This window comes from Euprymna scolopes, chromosome 23, assembly GCF_053919585.1.
Source record: "Euprymna scolopes isolate OS-2025 chromosome 23, ASM5391958v1, whole genome shotgun sequence".
NCBI lineage: Eukaryota > Metazoa > Mollusca > Cephalopoda > Sepiida > Sepiolidae > Euprymna > Euprymna scolopes.
Window position 1 is genome coordinate 66,180,721 of NC_136504.1, and position 15,769 is coordinate 66,196,489.

General features: G+C 31.3%; 1 protein-coding gene across 13 annotated transcripts in view; it reads left to right on the forward strand.

The window, feature by feature from the left end:
- The window catches only part of LOC145245959 (3',5'-cyclic-AMP phosphodiesterase 4C-like), a 1,213,142-nt gene that overhangs the window by 720,594 nt on the left and 476,779 nt on the right, over positions 1 to 15,769 (forward strand). For 6 of the 13 annotated variants that reach the window (XM_080107731.1, XM_080107733.1, XM_080107736.1 and 3 more), the window contains one exon: positions 12,175 to 12,195. The exons of the other annotated variants lie outside the window; for them this stretch is intronic. In XM_080107731.1, the coding sequence (XP_079963857.1) occupies positions 12,175 to 12,195 (21 nt within the window). The remainder of the gene's footprint in view (positions 1 to 12,174; positions 12,196 to 15,769) is intronic. 13 annotated transcript variants of the gene reach the window in all.

Consider the following 15,769-nt stretch of genomic DNA (forward strand, 5'->3'; position numbering starts at 1 on the left):
AAAAATCTTAATTGTAAAGAAGACAACTCTTTTTATATTTATATTCTTTAATAAAAAAAATAAGTTATTCCCCCTGCTGATTTTTAGAAAAAAAATTTTATAATTGAAAAATGTTTCCATCTTGCTAATTATACAGGGAAGACTACATAGTTTTTTTGTTTTTTTTTAATAAATACCTTATTAGTACCAATAATTTGGTATAACAATAACAAATGAAAATTGGCTAGTGGAAATCAAAGATGCTTAAATGCTATTTAGATTCACATTTTTAATTTTTATAAGATACTTTTGTATATCAAATTGGATTCTTTACTTCAAAAACTGACAACAAAAATGGATCATTATTTTGTGTACTGTCTAAACTGTCTATACACTATTTACACAAGCAAGCTATATCTTTCTGATATGCAATGTGGAAAATTGATTTTTGTAGAAAATATGAATTATTGAAGTAGGAAAAAAGCATATGTTTTTGTAAAATCAATAAAATGGATATAAATCACCATCTTATTTGTGTATCTCTATCTTTGTCTCTCTCTCTCTCTCTCTCTCTATATATATATATATATATATATATATATAATCTTCTATAATATTAAGCTGTGTGTGTGTCTGGTCACGAATGGGCTCTTATATGGTTGACTATTTTAAAAAATTAATTCCATATAATGATAGAAGATGTATCGAGACACAGGAATGGGTATGTTTGATCTGGCAGAACGGTGGTTCATTAAAATTGTGGGTCTGCGTTCGCGCCTGATCCACAAAGTATGGAAATAAAAAATTTAAAAATTTAAAAAAAAAAAAGACGTTTACAAGTGTTTTTGATATAGATGTACATAATACTTTGATAAGTATGTTTTAACTTAAATAGGGATGGTATAATAAAATTGTGAGGTCTGCATTCGCGCCTGACCTCCATAGAATGGAAATAGGCACAAACTTTAATAAAGACTTTTCATATCTATCTGCGTAAGTATACTTTGATAATTATGTTTCAGTTTGAAGAAATATGGTATAATAAAATTATGGGGTGTTCGTTCGTGCCTGACCTCCATAGAATGGAAATATGTCACAAAGTTTAACAAGGTTTCTTAATATAGATTCACAGAATATTGTGATAAGTGTTTCAGTGTGAACAGGTATGGTATAATAAATTATGGGGTTTATCTATTTTATTTCTACTTTCATCATATTTTGCTTTGGTTTTGATACCCCCAAATTCGAAGCTATCTCTTTACAACCCTTCCTTTTCATAACCTATTATACTTTCATAAATCAGAGTTCATTTTCTGTAGGCTGTTTTTGAACTCGGTCAACAACGGGCACTTTTGCTATATATGAGAGAGAAATAAATATATATGTCTTTAAATGTGGTGACAATATTTTGCATTAAATTTATGTAGAAAACTGACCCCTAACCCCTCACTTTCAAACCTAAAATATTTTTTGTAAAAAATTTAAATTCTTGAGTTTATCCAGTTCCATGTTGATTTTTTTATAACAGTAATGGAACAATGTCACTTCGTTTTGTATATTCAGTTTCAACTCAAATTTTGCAATTATTATTTTATTTTGATGCATCTATCAAGCTCACCAGAAAAAAAAACTTGTGGAAAATTCTCTTTCAATTCTTTCTTTAACTTTTCTACTCTGGCATCTTTAATTCTAAGTTTCTGGCAGAAAGAATTTATCAGTAAATCCCACATATATCTATCCAATTAGTAGCTATCAGGTTACTTGAATTATTCATCACAAATATTTTTAGTTTTAGCATTATTCCTTGTAGTGTGACTATCGTCAGTTTGACTTATTTGATTTGCTCTCTAGTAATTATTTTGCCTATTTTACTAATCCTCAATAAAATTAGCTTGTCAATTTTCTTCCATCTCTGCAGAATTTTTATTGCCGAATCGGAGCCTGGATCGAGCTTCATGTTTACATTTAAGATTTTGACTTGATCAAATTTCTTATTACCATTATTACCACATTTATCATTTATTTTTTTGTTATTTTTTATTCTGCAATACGTACTTTTATACCCTATGTTATGGCATTTAAAGCTGTTTTATAGAGACAATCTCTATATCAATGCATCTGTCCACAACTGAAACACTGTTTAAGGAGCAGAGTCTTTTTTGATTATCAAAATTTACTGGTGAAGTCATTTTTTTTCTAGTTGCAGATTTTTCTGATATGAGACACTCTACTGTGTTTGACATCTCTTGAATTCTGGCACAGACTAATAAACCATTGGCTATTTGCTGGCTCATTTTCCAGTTTGTTAAAGACTTTCCTCATTTCTACATTTATGTTCAACACCAGTCCTTGTGCAAATACGATACATTTCAAGTTATTAGCACTTAATTCTTCTTAGTCATCACAGTGCTTAGTTATTATGTTTTCAAACGTTGTGTAGTTCTTATCCTTTCTTGTAAACTTTATACGTTTCCACTTTTTGTGGAAGAGAGATGTTTTTAGACTAAATAATTAGGTCAACAATTGTATTGCTTCACTAAATTTAAGATTATTGGTCTCTTTTGGTAAAATGTAATTTAAAAATTCCATATGCTCCACTGTGCTCAATTTCCTTAACAGTAATCAAACTTTTTTTTTATTTTTTATTTTTTTTAAATCAGCCCGCTTTTCACAAAGTGTATTATATATATTATGGTTTGAGAGAATATACTTTGTTCTGGCTACGCATTTGACAATTCAAATAACCTTTTCTATTGCTGTTGAGTCTGAATAAACATCTTTAATCTTAGATTTTGTGCCAGCTGTTCTTTTTGTAATTCACATTTTTCTGGTTTCATTTTCTTTCGTCAAGATGCTTGTTCTTTCTGTAATGTAGTGTACATTTTGCTGATGCCTGAAAATCTCCAAGAATGCATTTTTGAAATCCTCCATTTTGATTCCGTTATTTCTAATATATGATTTTTCTGTGTGTACACATGCACACACATGGCATAGCCTAAAGAGGTTCTTTTCCATTTTCCTCTTTTTTTTTCATTTTTATTGACCTGATGAATTAATGAAGTTCTATGTAACTTTTATATATCATCTTTTAAAATTAATTTATTAATTGCTCCTCTTAACCGGGTAGAGCTTCTACAATCTTGATAGGCTTGCATTATAAAAGAAAATCTTTTTTAGCTCATTTATTTTTAGTTGATTTATTATATATATATATATATATATATATATATATATATATATATATATATATATGTATATGAGAGTTAAATCACAGATTTGATAATCAAATGAATCCAAAAACTATTGATAGTCTTATTAAACATTATAGTGAGATAATATTTTCAAGACAATCTCAGCCAAAAACGAAAAGCTCAGTATATAAAATAGAGCCAAATATAAATGTAGGAATTATAGTTAAATTCTGTGGATTAAAAATATATATAGATATATTAAAGTCAAGAATTTATTGCTTGAAACAAGGATATATGAAAAAGAATTATATAATTCTTTTCCATATATATATATATATATATATATATATATATATATATATATATATATTATAATTCTCACGGTTAATAGGTTTTTATTTTGCTGAGAGATAAGTTTGTATATCAGTGGAAAGTAAAAAAAAAAAAAAAAAACACTTTTTCCATCACGATTCAACGATTTAAAAAGAAAATTATTTCGTTCTCCTTAGAAAACAACAACTTTTCCTTTAATCTTTTTTTTTGTGATTTTGGAGGGTTTTCTGTTTTTAATGTTTTTATTTCTAAAATTCACTCATTTTGCTTATCAAAATTCAAGGATTTCACGTTCTTTCTCTATTGTTAACTTACTAAAGCATACTACTAAAGTCATTTCAATTATTGACATCAATTCAAGTTTTCTTGTTGTCAAAGTTATGCGACATGTCCATAGAAAAAGCTTGAACTTATTTAGTCTGAATACGTTGTCTCCACTCTTGTAGGATATAGGTCTCGAATTCTTGCTTCTAGTGTTGTGTGATACAATTTTAGTAATGTTCAAATGAATCCTCAATGTTATTGTTATAAGATTTAGGTCTTGAATCCTTATTGACAATGTTATAGTCTTGAAGGTTCGTAATAACCAAGACAAATGCAGTGATATAAATAACAAAAGCATGTTACAGAAATTATGTGTCTGGTTTTGCCATCAACAACTGCTACAACTTAAATGTATTTATTGTGTCTCTGTAAATTCCAAAAATAGGTAAATCAACTTACACCATAACTTTCCACAACTGCACCGAACCATACCTCAGGCTGATAGGAAATGGCCACACCAGCACAGCATGCCCAAGACTCTCTCAGCCTGAATTTTGGTATGAAATAGCTAAACTGGGGGGAGATTAAATAGTTGTTTTTTTGTTGTTTTTTTTGTATTCATTTAAAAATGTCTAGTCATAAAAAACATTTTTAATAGTTCCTTGGCCATTTGTCTAAGATAAAAGTTTCAGGCGTTTTACTCTTGACAAACTATTGAATATATATTAGATAAAATGACAATACTAATGACAATTAGTAATATCTAAAGCTATTTGTGATGATATGCACATTAGAATTTTTTTGTAATGGAAATTGCTCAAGACAGGGCATGAAACCACTTGATGTAAGGAGCAAGCAAGAATGAAATCTGATTATTGCAAAGACAGGAGATACCTATTGACCTTAGTTTTGAAAAGACCAAGGTTTTATGGGTGGATGGAAAACAGTGAGCAGGAAAAGAGTTCCACAACTCTACAATCCTTGGAAAGAAGCTACGGGAACAAGGTGTATCAGGGTTTGCACAAACTCGAAAAGTCCATTTTTTAATTGCCTTGAAATGTCCTTGAAAATATGGAAAATGCCTTGAAAGGTCATGAAAAGCGTATTTTTATGTCCAGTAAAAATGTGTCAAAATATTAAAAATAAAATAGAAATAAATACTATTAAATTATTTTTTAATGGTAAGACACACCATTAAAATATTTGTTAAATATTGAAAATAAAATCGAAAATTTAAATTGTATATTATCGTGAATACAGAAGTTGCGTCCCTTTGTTTTTGTTGTTTAACAGTGAAGGGGCGTAACTCTTGTACCGGAAATTTAAAAATAAATGTCCACTGTCCTATTCCTCTGTCAGACAGCTGTCTTTTCTAAACCCAAGACTAATGGCCATCAAGCAGTTATGGTGCAGAAGGCAATTTAAAAGTGCATTAAACATTCTTATGCACAATTGGAAGGTAAAGGAAGATGAGTGTGATAGTGTCCTGAAAGAATATGATACTTTTCTTGAACAGATATCTGTTATTGGATCTGAAAAGTTTGTTGGGTTCAACCATAGGAGTGAAGATTACAGACTAACTGTTTGCAACCTGATATTTATTACAGCAAACTATTTCAAGTTGTAAAGACTGTTCTGCTGCTCTCTCGTGGCCAGACCGGTATAGAGAGAGGATTCTCCATGAACAAGGAAATAGAGCTTGAGAATATGAAGGATGAGACTGTATTGGCACAGAGGATCATCTGTGACCAGGTTAAAGCAGCAGGAAGGGGTGTCAAATCCCAATAACCAATCTCTTGATTGTTTCATGCTCCATGGCTAGACAGAGGTATGACATGTACCTGGGAAAACAAAAAGATAGACAAAAACTCCACAGAAAGGCAGACGTTGAACAGATAGAAAAACTAAATAAGAAGAAAGTGAGCGTAGAAAATGACTTCATCAGTAAATGCCCTGGCTCTGAAAGCAGAAAATTCTGGGAATTTGAATTAGTTGACAAACTCAAATGCTTTCAGAAAATCGGCCTTTGAAAAAAAAATGAACTGACTAAACTGAAAGAAAGGTTTCAAACTAAACAAGAAGAACTAAAAATGATTCAGAATCAAGAAATGAATGTGTAGGAAGGAGCTTAAGCTGTAAATAGTTGACTAGTTTTGTTGCGTGTTAGAGAACTTCATGTGTTACCTTTAAAATTACTTCATGAAATAAAAAATAAATAAAAATGACTTTTCCTATTATCAATTATTAAGTTTTTTGGTTTATTATGTTGAATTTTGTCTGGAGAAGGCATTGAAAAATTTTGAAAAGCCTTGAAAAATTTTAAAAGGCTTGGAAAATTTTTGAAAAGGCCTTGCAAATGAACATTGAAAATCTGTACGAACCCTGTGTATTACAATGTGGTATTGAAACAGTGGATTGATAGAGACCTAGACCAACGAGTCAAACGAGCTGAAACAAAGGAAGCAGATAATAGATCATACAATTCTGAGGGACACATGCCATAATGGCATTTGTAGAAAAGATTGAGACTAGCAACATCACGTCTGCGAGAGAGAGGTTGTAGTGAAAAAGAAAGGGTGAGGGTCAATCAAATTAGATACATTTCTGCAATTTATAAAAACTGTCATATGGGATACATATTCACCAGCCTAAATATGACAACACTATTCCATACAGGGTCTGATAGTAAAAAAAGCATGTGAAAAAATGCAATGGTTACAAAAAGTTTACAATTCTATGATATCAGCTTATCCCTCTTTCGCCCAAAGCTCATACAGTGAGTCCTATAATTTTTCAGACGCACCTTATAAACTAATGATAAATGATTTGGACATATGTGCCCTCCCCTCACACACAGACTAAACCTGTCAGTTTCTACGTCTATTTCGTATCCAAGGCTTCCTACTTACGAACGTTTTAATGCTCAAGAAACACTTAAAGAATTATATAAGTTCTTTTGATACTGGAATTCTTGGCTGAAAATCAAAATTTTCTTTCAGGTTTTTTCCTCTCTATATTTTGATTTTAAATGTCTTTTGGCTGTACACCATCGACAACACAATTCCTGGTATTTATTGACTAGCACTAAATTCTTTATCATCTTTTCAAATAGAAACCGACTTTATTTTAACTGGCCTTAGCAATTTTCCAATTTTCTGCTGAAGACAGAAAAATCAATAATGTACTGCACAACCATGACGTTTCCAATGATTCTTTCACTTCATTAGAATGATTCGAAGTTGTGAGTACTCATACGTCTCTCTTTAAACTAATATTGTTGGAATTTTCTTTTGTGTTACAACTGATTTGATTTTGTGTATTGTCTTTACGACTAAAGAGACTAAGACAGATAAAGCAAAATTAATAATGGCTTGCGTTGTATACATTGATATTAGAACTGGCATAGTGTGCATTAATGTCCGGACTAACCTAGTGCACATAGATGTCTGGACTAACCTAGTGCACATGGATATCTAGACTAACCTAGTGCACTTAGATGTCTGGACTAATGTAGCATGAATTATTGTCAGTACTGTGGTAGCTTGTATTGCTGTAAGGACTTGCGCATTGCAGACTGATATAAAAACCAGCATAATGTACATTTCTTAAAAGGAAACTTTACTGGTTTTGTACTGTTCTTTGAAGCGATTAGGAATAAGGAAGAAGTTGGTAGCCATAATCACACACGTTGGCTGTAAAATATTGTAGAGGCAGCCAATTGAAGATTTGGATAGGAAGAATGAGGATAGACATGGAGCTAGTGGCTGACCCCAGCATTTTTTTTTTTTTTTTTTTTTGTGTTGAACCAAGAATGGTTGAAGTATATCAAAGACTCTGCTGCTGATTGGTGACTGAGAACCGCTTTGACATGAAATGTGTCAAATTTATTTGGAGCCAGCTCAATCTACCCTGAAAGAATACCTTACAGTTATATAATCATCAGAGCTATTGTTATATTACATCTTACTTTGGGTATGTAAAACGTTATCTACTCACATTTCATTTGAATACAGGTTGGTTATTGGTTGTTGATAAAATTATGTGGATTTCAATATTTAGTTTTATTGCCAGGATTTATTTCAAACAGATTGACTTGTGCATGATAGAGAGACCGATAGATAGATCATTTGTCTTGTAACACTTAGCTACATCATACACAACCTCTCACATCCCCGTTGGAGCTTCTGAAAAGACAACATTTTACATTCGCTTGCTTCACTTGTCAACTATAAAAGGCTTGAGTCCCTCTGTTTATGTTCAGAAATTACATGGTTCCATCGACTTCTGCTTTTAGTTCACAGCCAACTTTTAGTCAAACCTCTCTATCTAAACTTCACTATCTATCCATAGTTCAAAGTGTTGCAGGACTATGTTAGCACGCGTTGTTGTTGGGACTAGTGTTGTGTACATTAATTTCAGGAATAAACATTTTACTAATTAAACAACTACAGTTGAAACGGTTCAGCAATACATGTTGATTTAGATTAATTTCCTAACATTTATTTTTCACATTCACAAAAACTTTTATTGGAAGAAATCAGCCATTTTCTTTTTATGTTTCTCTTCATATGATTTTTTAATTCTTTTCTTTTAATCAAACACGTTTTTATTTTCTACATAAGAAGACAACACTGTCTCCAATTCTTTTCCTATTCTTTTTACTTTATACCAAACTTTCTTTGTGTCAAATTTGTTTTAATTATGTCTTATAGTTTGGGAGCCTGTAAGTATTTGGTACTTTTGATATTGTTAGTAATAGTCATAATAATATTAACATTTCTATCTGGGTTTCCCTATGACACATTCGCCATTTGAAGGATACTTTATGAACACATTTAATAATCTTGAAAATGATCTTAAAGTGCATCCAGTGATGCCACCTCAATTTGGGAGTCTGAAATTACCCCTTATTTACCATTATATCCCCTCTATCTCTCTCTCTCTCTCTCTCTCTATATATATATATATATATATATATATATATATATATATATATATATATATATACTAGCATGGGTGCCCGGCGTTGCCTGGGTGTTTGGAGGTATATGCTGAGCAAAAAAAATTTAAAAAAACGGTCAATTATTTTAGCGTTGACCCCTATTATGACGCCTTAAACTTTATTGTTTTGGGCTCAAATCAAGTTATTAAGTTAGATCCATCTCCAACGAACCTATATCTAAAATTTCAAATGTTTAGACCCAAAATTGTCGGAAGAGTGTGGTAGAGTTCTCAAAGGTCAAATCGTTGAACTTTGACCTCTTAACAGCCAAATTTCTGGGCGAAAATGATTACAAAGATTTTCCCAATCTCAGTACACTGTATATCAAATTTCGAGTCTGTAGACTGAAAATTAAGAGTTATTGCGAAGGAAAATGTACACAGACACACAGACACATTCATATATATATATATATATATATATATATATATATATATATATTAGACATTATTAGACGTTGTCCGTTGTCGATGCAATTGCTCGATTCTATCTAATTCTGGGTTCTATCTTTATCGTGAAAGGTGTATGTGAACGGGTATTTATATATATATATATATATATATATATATATATATATATATATATATATATATATATATATATACCATTATATTACTTATGAAGTAATTGAAGAAAATCTGACATGATAATATTATATGCTAGGTTTAATAAGATAGTCATTCTAATCTAATTGGTCATTCTTTGCAAAATTCTAACTTATGCAAATCAGTATCAGGTAGGTACAGATCACCTTTCTCTCATTTTTCTTTTACTATTGGGTTATGATATATCAAGGCCAAAAGCCACATAAGGATAAGGGTTAATGAGATGGCAATGATTACCAGCTGGAAAATGAAGAACACTATGAGATTACTAACATTGATCAATAGTATGAATTGATCATTAATTATGAGGTGGTTTTCATAAGATTGTAATCAGTAGGGAAGCAGTTCTATGGTAATGTGTTCTACAGATGTGAAGCTCTTGCAAGGAAGATTTGTCTTTTCGATCTTGTCTTATAAGGAAGAACCAAACCTTGGAGCTTAATCGAGCTCCTTTTATTTAAATAATGATAGAATAAAAACAGACTAGCAACATATTTTTCTATGAGAAAAGGACTGTAGGGAAGAGAAGAAACCCACCCACCTCCTAGATTTCCAAGTCAATTTTGTATGCAGTCAAAACAAGAACGAATACTCTGTATGACACCTCTCTCAGCAGTCTGGATATACATCTTCCATTTTAGATCTGAGGTGATCATCAGTTTTAAGAGCTTATCAAAACAAGATATACCTTCAAGAAGAGAGAGAGAGAAAGAGAGAGAGAGAGAGAGAGAGAGAGAGGGCTATACCTTGAATGAGAATTTTCGAAATTTGGATGTGTAGCAAGAATATTTTTATTTAGATGCTGAGTATTGAACTTGTCAGAAAGAAGCATTTAAGCAGATATTTAAAATTCTAGTGGAGATGAGTTATGGATGATAACTAAGTTGGAAGTTTTAAATTTATTGAATTTGTTTTGTTTTAGTTTTTTTTTTTTTTGTGTGTGTGTGGTCGGTGGTTAGTACATTTCTTATATATCAACGTCTTTAAAGTATTTTACATTGATTCCATATTTTCATTTGGTTACCAAGACCAAAAGTGATGATCAATAAGAAAACGTCAGAAAGAGGAAAGCTTTCGTATTCAGTTTGTAAAGTCAGGTGCAACTCATTTTTTTTGTATGTGGTACTTGCTAGCAACAGGTACACTTAAAAAACCACACTTTTACCCCACATTAAATTTTTAAAATGCTCATCAACAACACAAGAACACTTGAATGTCACAATAGTAGACAGCGATTACAAATTCTTGAAGCCTCAGATATAAAAAGTAAAAATCCAACTATTTATGAAATTAATTTTGAATCCAGTATAAATATACTGAAATGTCTTTAGCTGCTATATTCATATATAACCTTCAAAGTTACATGATTAATCTTCCAAATTCACTCCAATATTTAAATTGTTGATTATCTTCACAATTATAAACACCTTCCTGAGGATTGTCTTTGATCAGGCCAAAAGTAATCAGTCATAACTATTATGAATTTATCAGCCAATTCCCATCTAACAAAAGGATTCATATCAGGAAGTTTGAGCAGGTCTCTTAGAATAATATTATAAACAAAAATTATCTGTAATGTTGTTAGAATAAAGCAGAACACTTACTAGCTGAAAAGATAATGTGATGCTTTGCATCTTGCAACGTAATAAAAGGGGTTCTCTTCACAAGAAAAGACTTTTATAGTTACAATTAATTAGCATATATGGAGACTAAATGAGATAAATGAAGAGATAAATAAGATAGATAGAAAATGGTGGTGTTGGAAAGTTGGATTGTTTTTGTGATACGTTTTCTTTTTATTATTAGATTGCAAGAAATATTTAATCAAATATGTATAAATAAAGAAATGCTACTTTTATTTAGTTTTTTCTTAAAAAACTTATCACATGAACGAATTAAATCAGATCATGTCTCTACAGTTATTTCTATTCTAATTAGTTTATCTCTTTGCTTATATCTTTTTTTTCATAAATTGTTTTACCAATGCCTACTTTGAATATACATGTTTTGCTTTAGATCTGCTATTATGCAAAACCGCCAATCACAGATTGCTAACCAGCTTAATGTTTCAATAGACATTTAGCTAGTTCACCTTTTTCTAGATTATTCACAGAATTATGGATGTTCCACTCTAAAAGAATGGCCACTCATAGCCCCACAAAAACACGTTGTTTAATCAACAATGCTGCGATGTACAGATGGACCGTTAGCCATACTACATGTAAAAATAATGGTTGCTTCCAGCCTGTCAAGCCTGCACACGTCATCATTTTCTATCAAGGTGAAACTTGTAGGGATAATTGTACACATAGATGACCATGTTATGCGCTTGTATGACACACAGAATATGCTTTCCTTCTATGAATCTGGTTTTTGTAACAAGCTGAGGATAACTAACTGAGAGACGATATTGAGTGCAGAGTTTACATCAGAATTTAACAACATCTGTATGTCCATTTCGCTGGGTATGATAACCTCACACCTAGGTACTATTTCCTCATTTGTTTTTGTTTTTTTGTTTTTTAAATATATGCACACATTAAATTTATTAAGTTTTTTTGTGTCTGTTCTAGAAATTTGGGACAGCTTCTCCTTAATTCTGTTAAATACCAAAATCCATTTGCATAAGAATAAACATGTTTAATTATCATTAAGTCCTTGTTTTTTTCAACTGTTTTAATTTTGTTAGATCTCTAGTTTGCTTAATATGCATGTTTGTATACTATCGATTTCTTATTCATTTCGAATATGATGCTATGCTCTTTTCGTTGTCTTTCAATCCTATTTTCTCTTTCATCAGACAACATCTTGGAGATCAAAGGTACATTCAATAATTTTTTTTGTTGTTGTCATTTTAGTAGCTGTCATCCAAAATAACTGAGCTCAGTTGCATGTTTTTTTTTATGAATTAACTTTCCCCCCTTTTTCCTCTTATTTTTGCTGTTCTCTTTGTGAGTGTTTTTTTTTTAATACTTGAGATAAAAAAATTGAAAATTTACTTTTGAATAAAAATATTTATGATCCATCCCATTTTTATTTTTAACCTTTTGTTTTGCCATTTTTTGTATTTGTGTCTGAGTGGAAATTTTTCGTTTGTCGTTATTTGAATAGCTAAAATAGATTTGTTTGGGTTTCATTTTTTTTTTTTTGTTTTTATTTTTATATATTAATTTGTACAAGTTAGGCGAAGAAAATAGCATGTATGATTGATTATATTTAATTTAAATTAAATTAAAAATGTCTGAACAAAACAGAAATTTAACTTTTTTTTTTCCAAAATATTTTGTATTATTTCGATTTAGACTACTGTTATTTTCCCAACATTTCGGTCAATGTAACTTTCGAGCTTCTTCAGCTGTATCTTGTTGAATTCAGGAATATACACATAATTTCTAACGAAACCCTTTATTTAATTCACGTGAGTAGTATGCCCTCATTCTGTCAGCCATTTGCTATCATATTTTGCGTATCACTCATACTGAGGATGACATCTTCAACCTTCAAAATTTTTTCTTAAATTACTTAGGATTTCTAGCCAGTCATAGCTGACAAAACGAGAGCATGTTACCCCATGGACTTAAATAAAAGGTTCTGTTTAAAATTTCGTGCAGATTGCCAAGTTCAACAAGATACACCTGAAGAAGATCGGAGGTTACATTGACCAAAACGTTGTGCAAATAATAATCAAGATGCAAACAGTAGTCTGAATGATCGAAATGATATGAATTGTAATCTCAAAAACAATTTCAAGATTTTTGTTTTACAAAACAAAAATCTTGAAATGTCTTCTTCTGTTTCATATACAGGATGCCTCTGACCTGCAAATATCACCCATGGAACTCTTAATAACCCTCACAATCCTTTTTGCAATCTAACTATATTTTTTTATAAATAAACTTCAGTCTATACCTCACTTAGCTACCCAGTTTCAATCGCAAATATCTAACAGTTTTTATTTTATTGTCTTGAAATGATATGTGGAGACACTTTTGTGATCGTCTCATCAGTAGTATGTGTTGCCATCGCTTGGAGGAAATTAACTAATATTATTCGCTTGACACTAAATTAACTTTTATTTAGGTCTGAAAAATGATGGTATCAATCTAGGCAATGAAGAGTTATTGTTTAGATTAGGTGTCGGCCATCTAGGAACTGATTTTAAAAAACACACAGACAAAACCCGGTGTATAGTGAAGGCAATCAGGTAAGGATCTATGATTTTTGATAAGTTTTATTTTATAGAGAAACACATGAGGAAAAATGAAGAGAAAAGATGAACGTTTGATTGGAAAGTGACATGGTGAGGCATGGTGTGTGGCATGACAAAAAAGTTCTTTGATCAGTGTGTGAAGTGAGAGTTGGCAATCCTCTCTCCAGATTTTTAACTGTAGATTTATCTAAAAAAATAAATGTCTAAACAATCCCAAACTATTCTTGAATCGTGATGAGCCATCACAGACAAAATCAGGACAGTGGAAAAAGAAATGTGTTAGAACTATTGACAATTTTTGTATGCTGTACCTAGTTGTGTTTTTCATTGAAAAGTGATAATACAAAGATTGTTGGATATTCATGACTGAAAAATGGTGGACAAATCAGGCATAGATTGAAGTTTATTTGTACCAAAGATAGTTGGATTGGAGAAAGGATTGTGAATTTGATTAACGATTTCATGGGTGACATTTTTTGAGGTCACCTTGTAGTAGGTTTCCCTAGTTAATTGAAATACAAAGGTTGACTTAATTTACTATTAACGTCTGTAAACGTGGAGAGTTACCTGAATTAGATTTGAGTCGATTAAAAAAAGAGAAAAGGAAAGAAAGAAACCTAAATCCGTTTCCTGCCAAAATATCGTGGCTCTAGACTCTGACTCTCCACTTAAGACATGAATAGTTAAAGAAAAAAAAATCCTAGAGCCGTTTTAAAAATACTCAACCAAGATTCTGACTGTTGCAAAAAAATCACTTTCAAATCCCGTCTACAGCTCCAACCTTTAGGTAGTTTTTTTTTTTTATTATTAATCTAGAAATTCTTAAAAGAATTTATGATGTTTTATATAGCAATTACAAAATGTTCGACTCACACAGTTCAAAATATTGATCTTTTTACTGACTACTTAAAGAGTTCAGCTATAATCTTTGAGACATCAAACTAAATCCATATTTATAAAATTATGAGATAACTTCATGCGTGTGTGATTTTCTTGTCTCAACGTAACTTTGATAATTATGTTTTTTTTTTACTGTTAAAAGATTTATTTACATCTAAAATGCAATGGTATAAATTAAAACAATTTTATTTTGAACTTCATCAATATTCTTTTTTCCTTTTCACTTGTACACAAGGCCGGGACTATGTAAACAATTTCGTCCTCTTTGCATTCGCCACATGATCAGAACTCCTTTCTCTCTGTTGCTGATCTGGCTATTTATGTGTAAATTTAAGAGTTAAGATAATGTGAGTTCTCCACTTTATATATATATATATATATATATATATATATATATATATATATATATATATATATATATATATATTTGAGACATCAAACTATTTATATTGAATCTATATTCATAAAGAAGACTAAGAATTCCAAAGAGGTTGGGGAATTAAATTATTTGTTTCCTCAAAGAATGGCGTCTTGTATACCCCCCCCCTCTCTCTCTCTCTCTCTCTCTCTCTCTCTCTCTCTCTCTCTCTCTCTCTCACCTGTGCACTTGGTAGCTTTCTCTTAATTTTGATTTAGTTGAAACTGGAGTTGTTCAGGAAAAAGTTATTATTTGCATTATCTTACACATACTCGAGCTGGGAGGACATCCAAATTCAGAAATTCATCTTTCTTGATTTCGGCTTATGTCATTTTGTCAAGAGATCATGTAAAGTTTTGTATCCTGTTTGATCGTAGGCTCCAGATCTAATTGTGCCAAAGTCGCCTACCCGTGATGCATATCATCATATACTTGTGTGGTACTATCCTGGGAACAGGACCCATTGTAGTACTACGTCGGTGACTGTAACTTGGTGTATTTGTGCCATAGAGACATCCATTCAAAGAAATTTTGGGTCCTCATATGGTACTACCAGCTCCCAGATTATAAACAACAGGCATATCTCCTTTAAACGAAAGGGTTAATTCGAGTTAGGTGTTTAGAGAATCTCCAAGATGGAATGATAAGGGTTGCCCTAAAGAACAGTTTTATTTTAAAACTTTTATTGAAAAAAATTAATTCAGGTAACTTAATTATGTAGTAGAGCTGACATCTATTCAATGTAGCCGCCGTCAGCCTTAATCACCACCTTGATACGAGTTCGGAACTGGAAACATACCTTTTCCACAAGCACTGACAGGAGTTCGGCGAATACTTGGTGGACGGCGGCAATCAGGCTGACTTTAG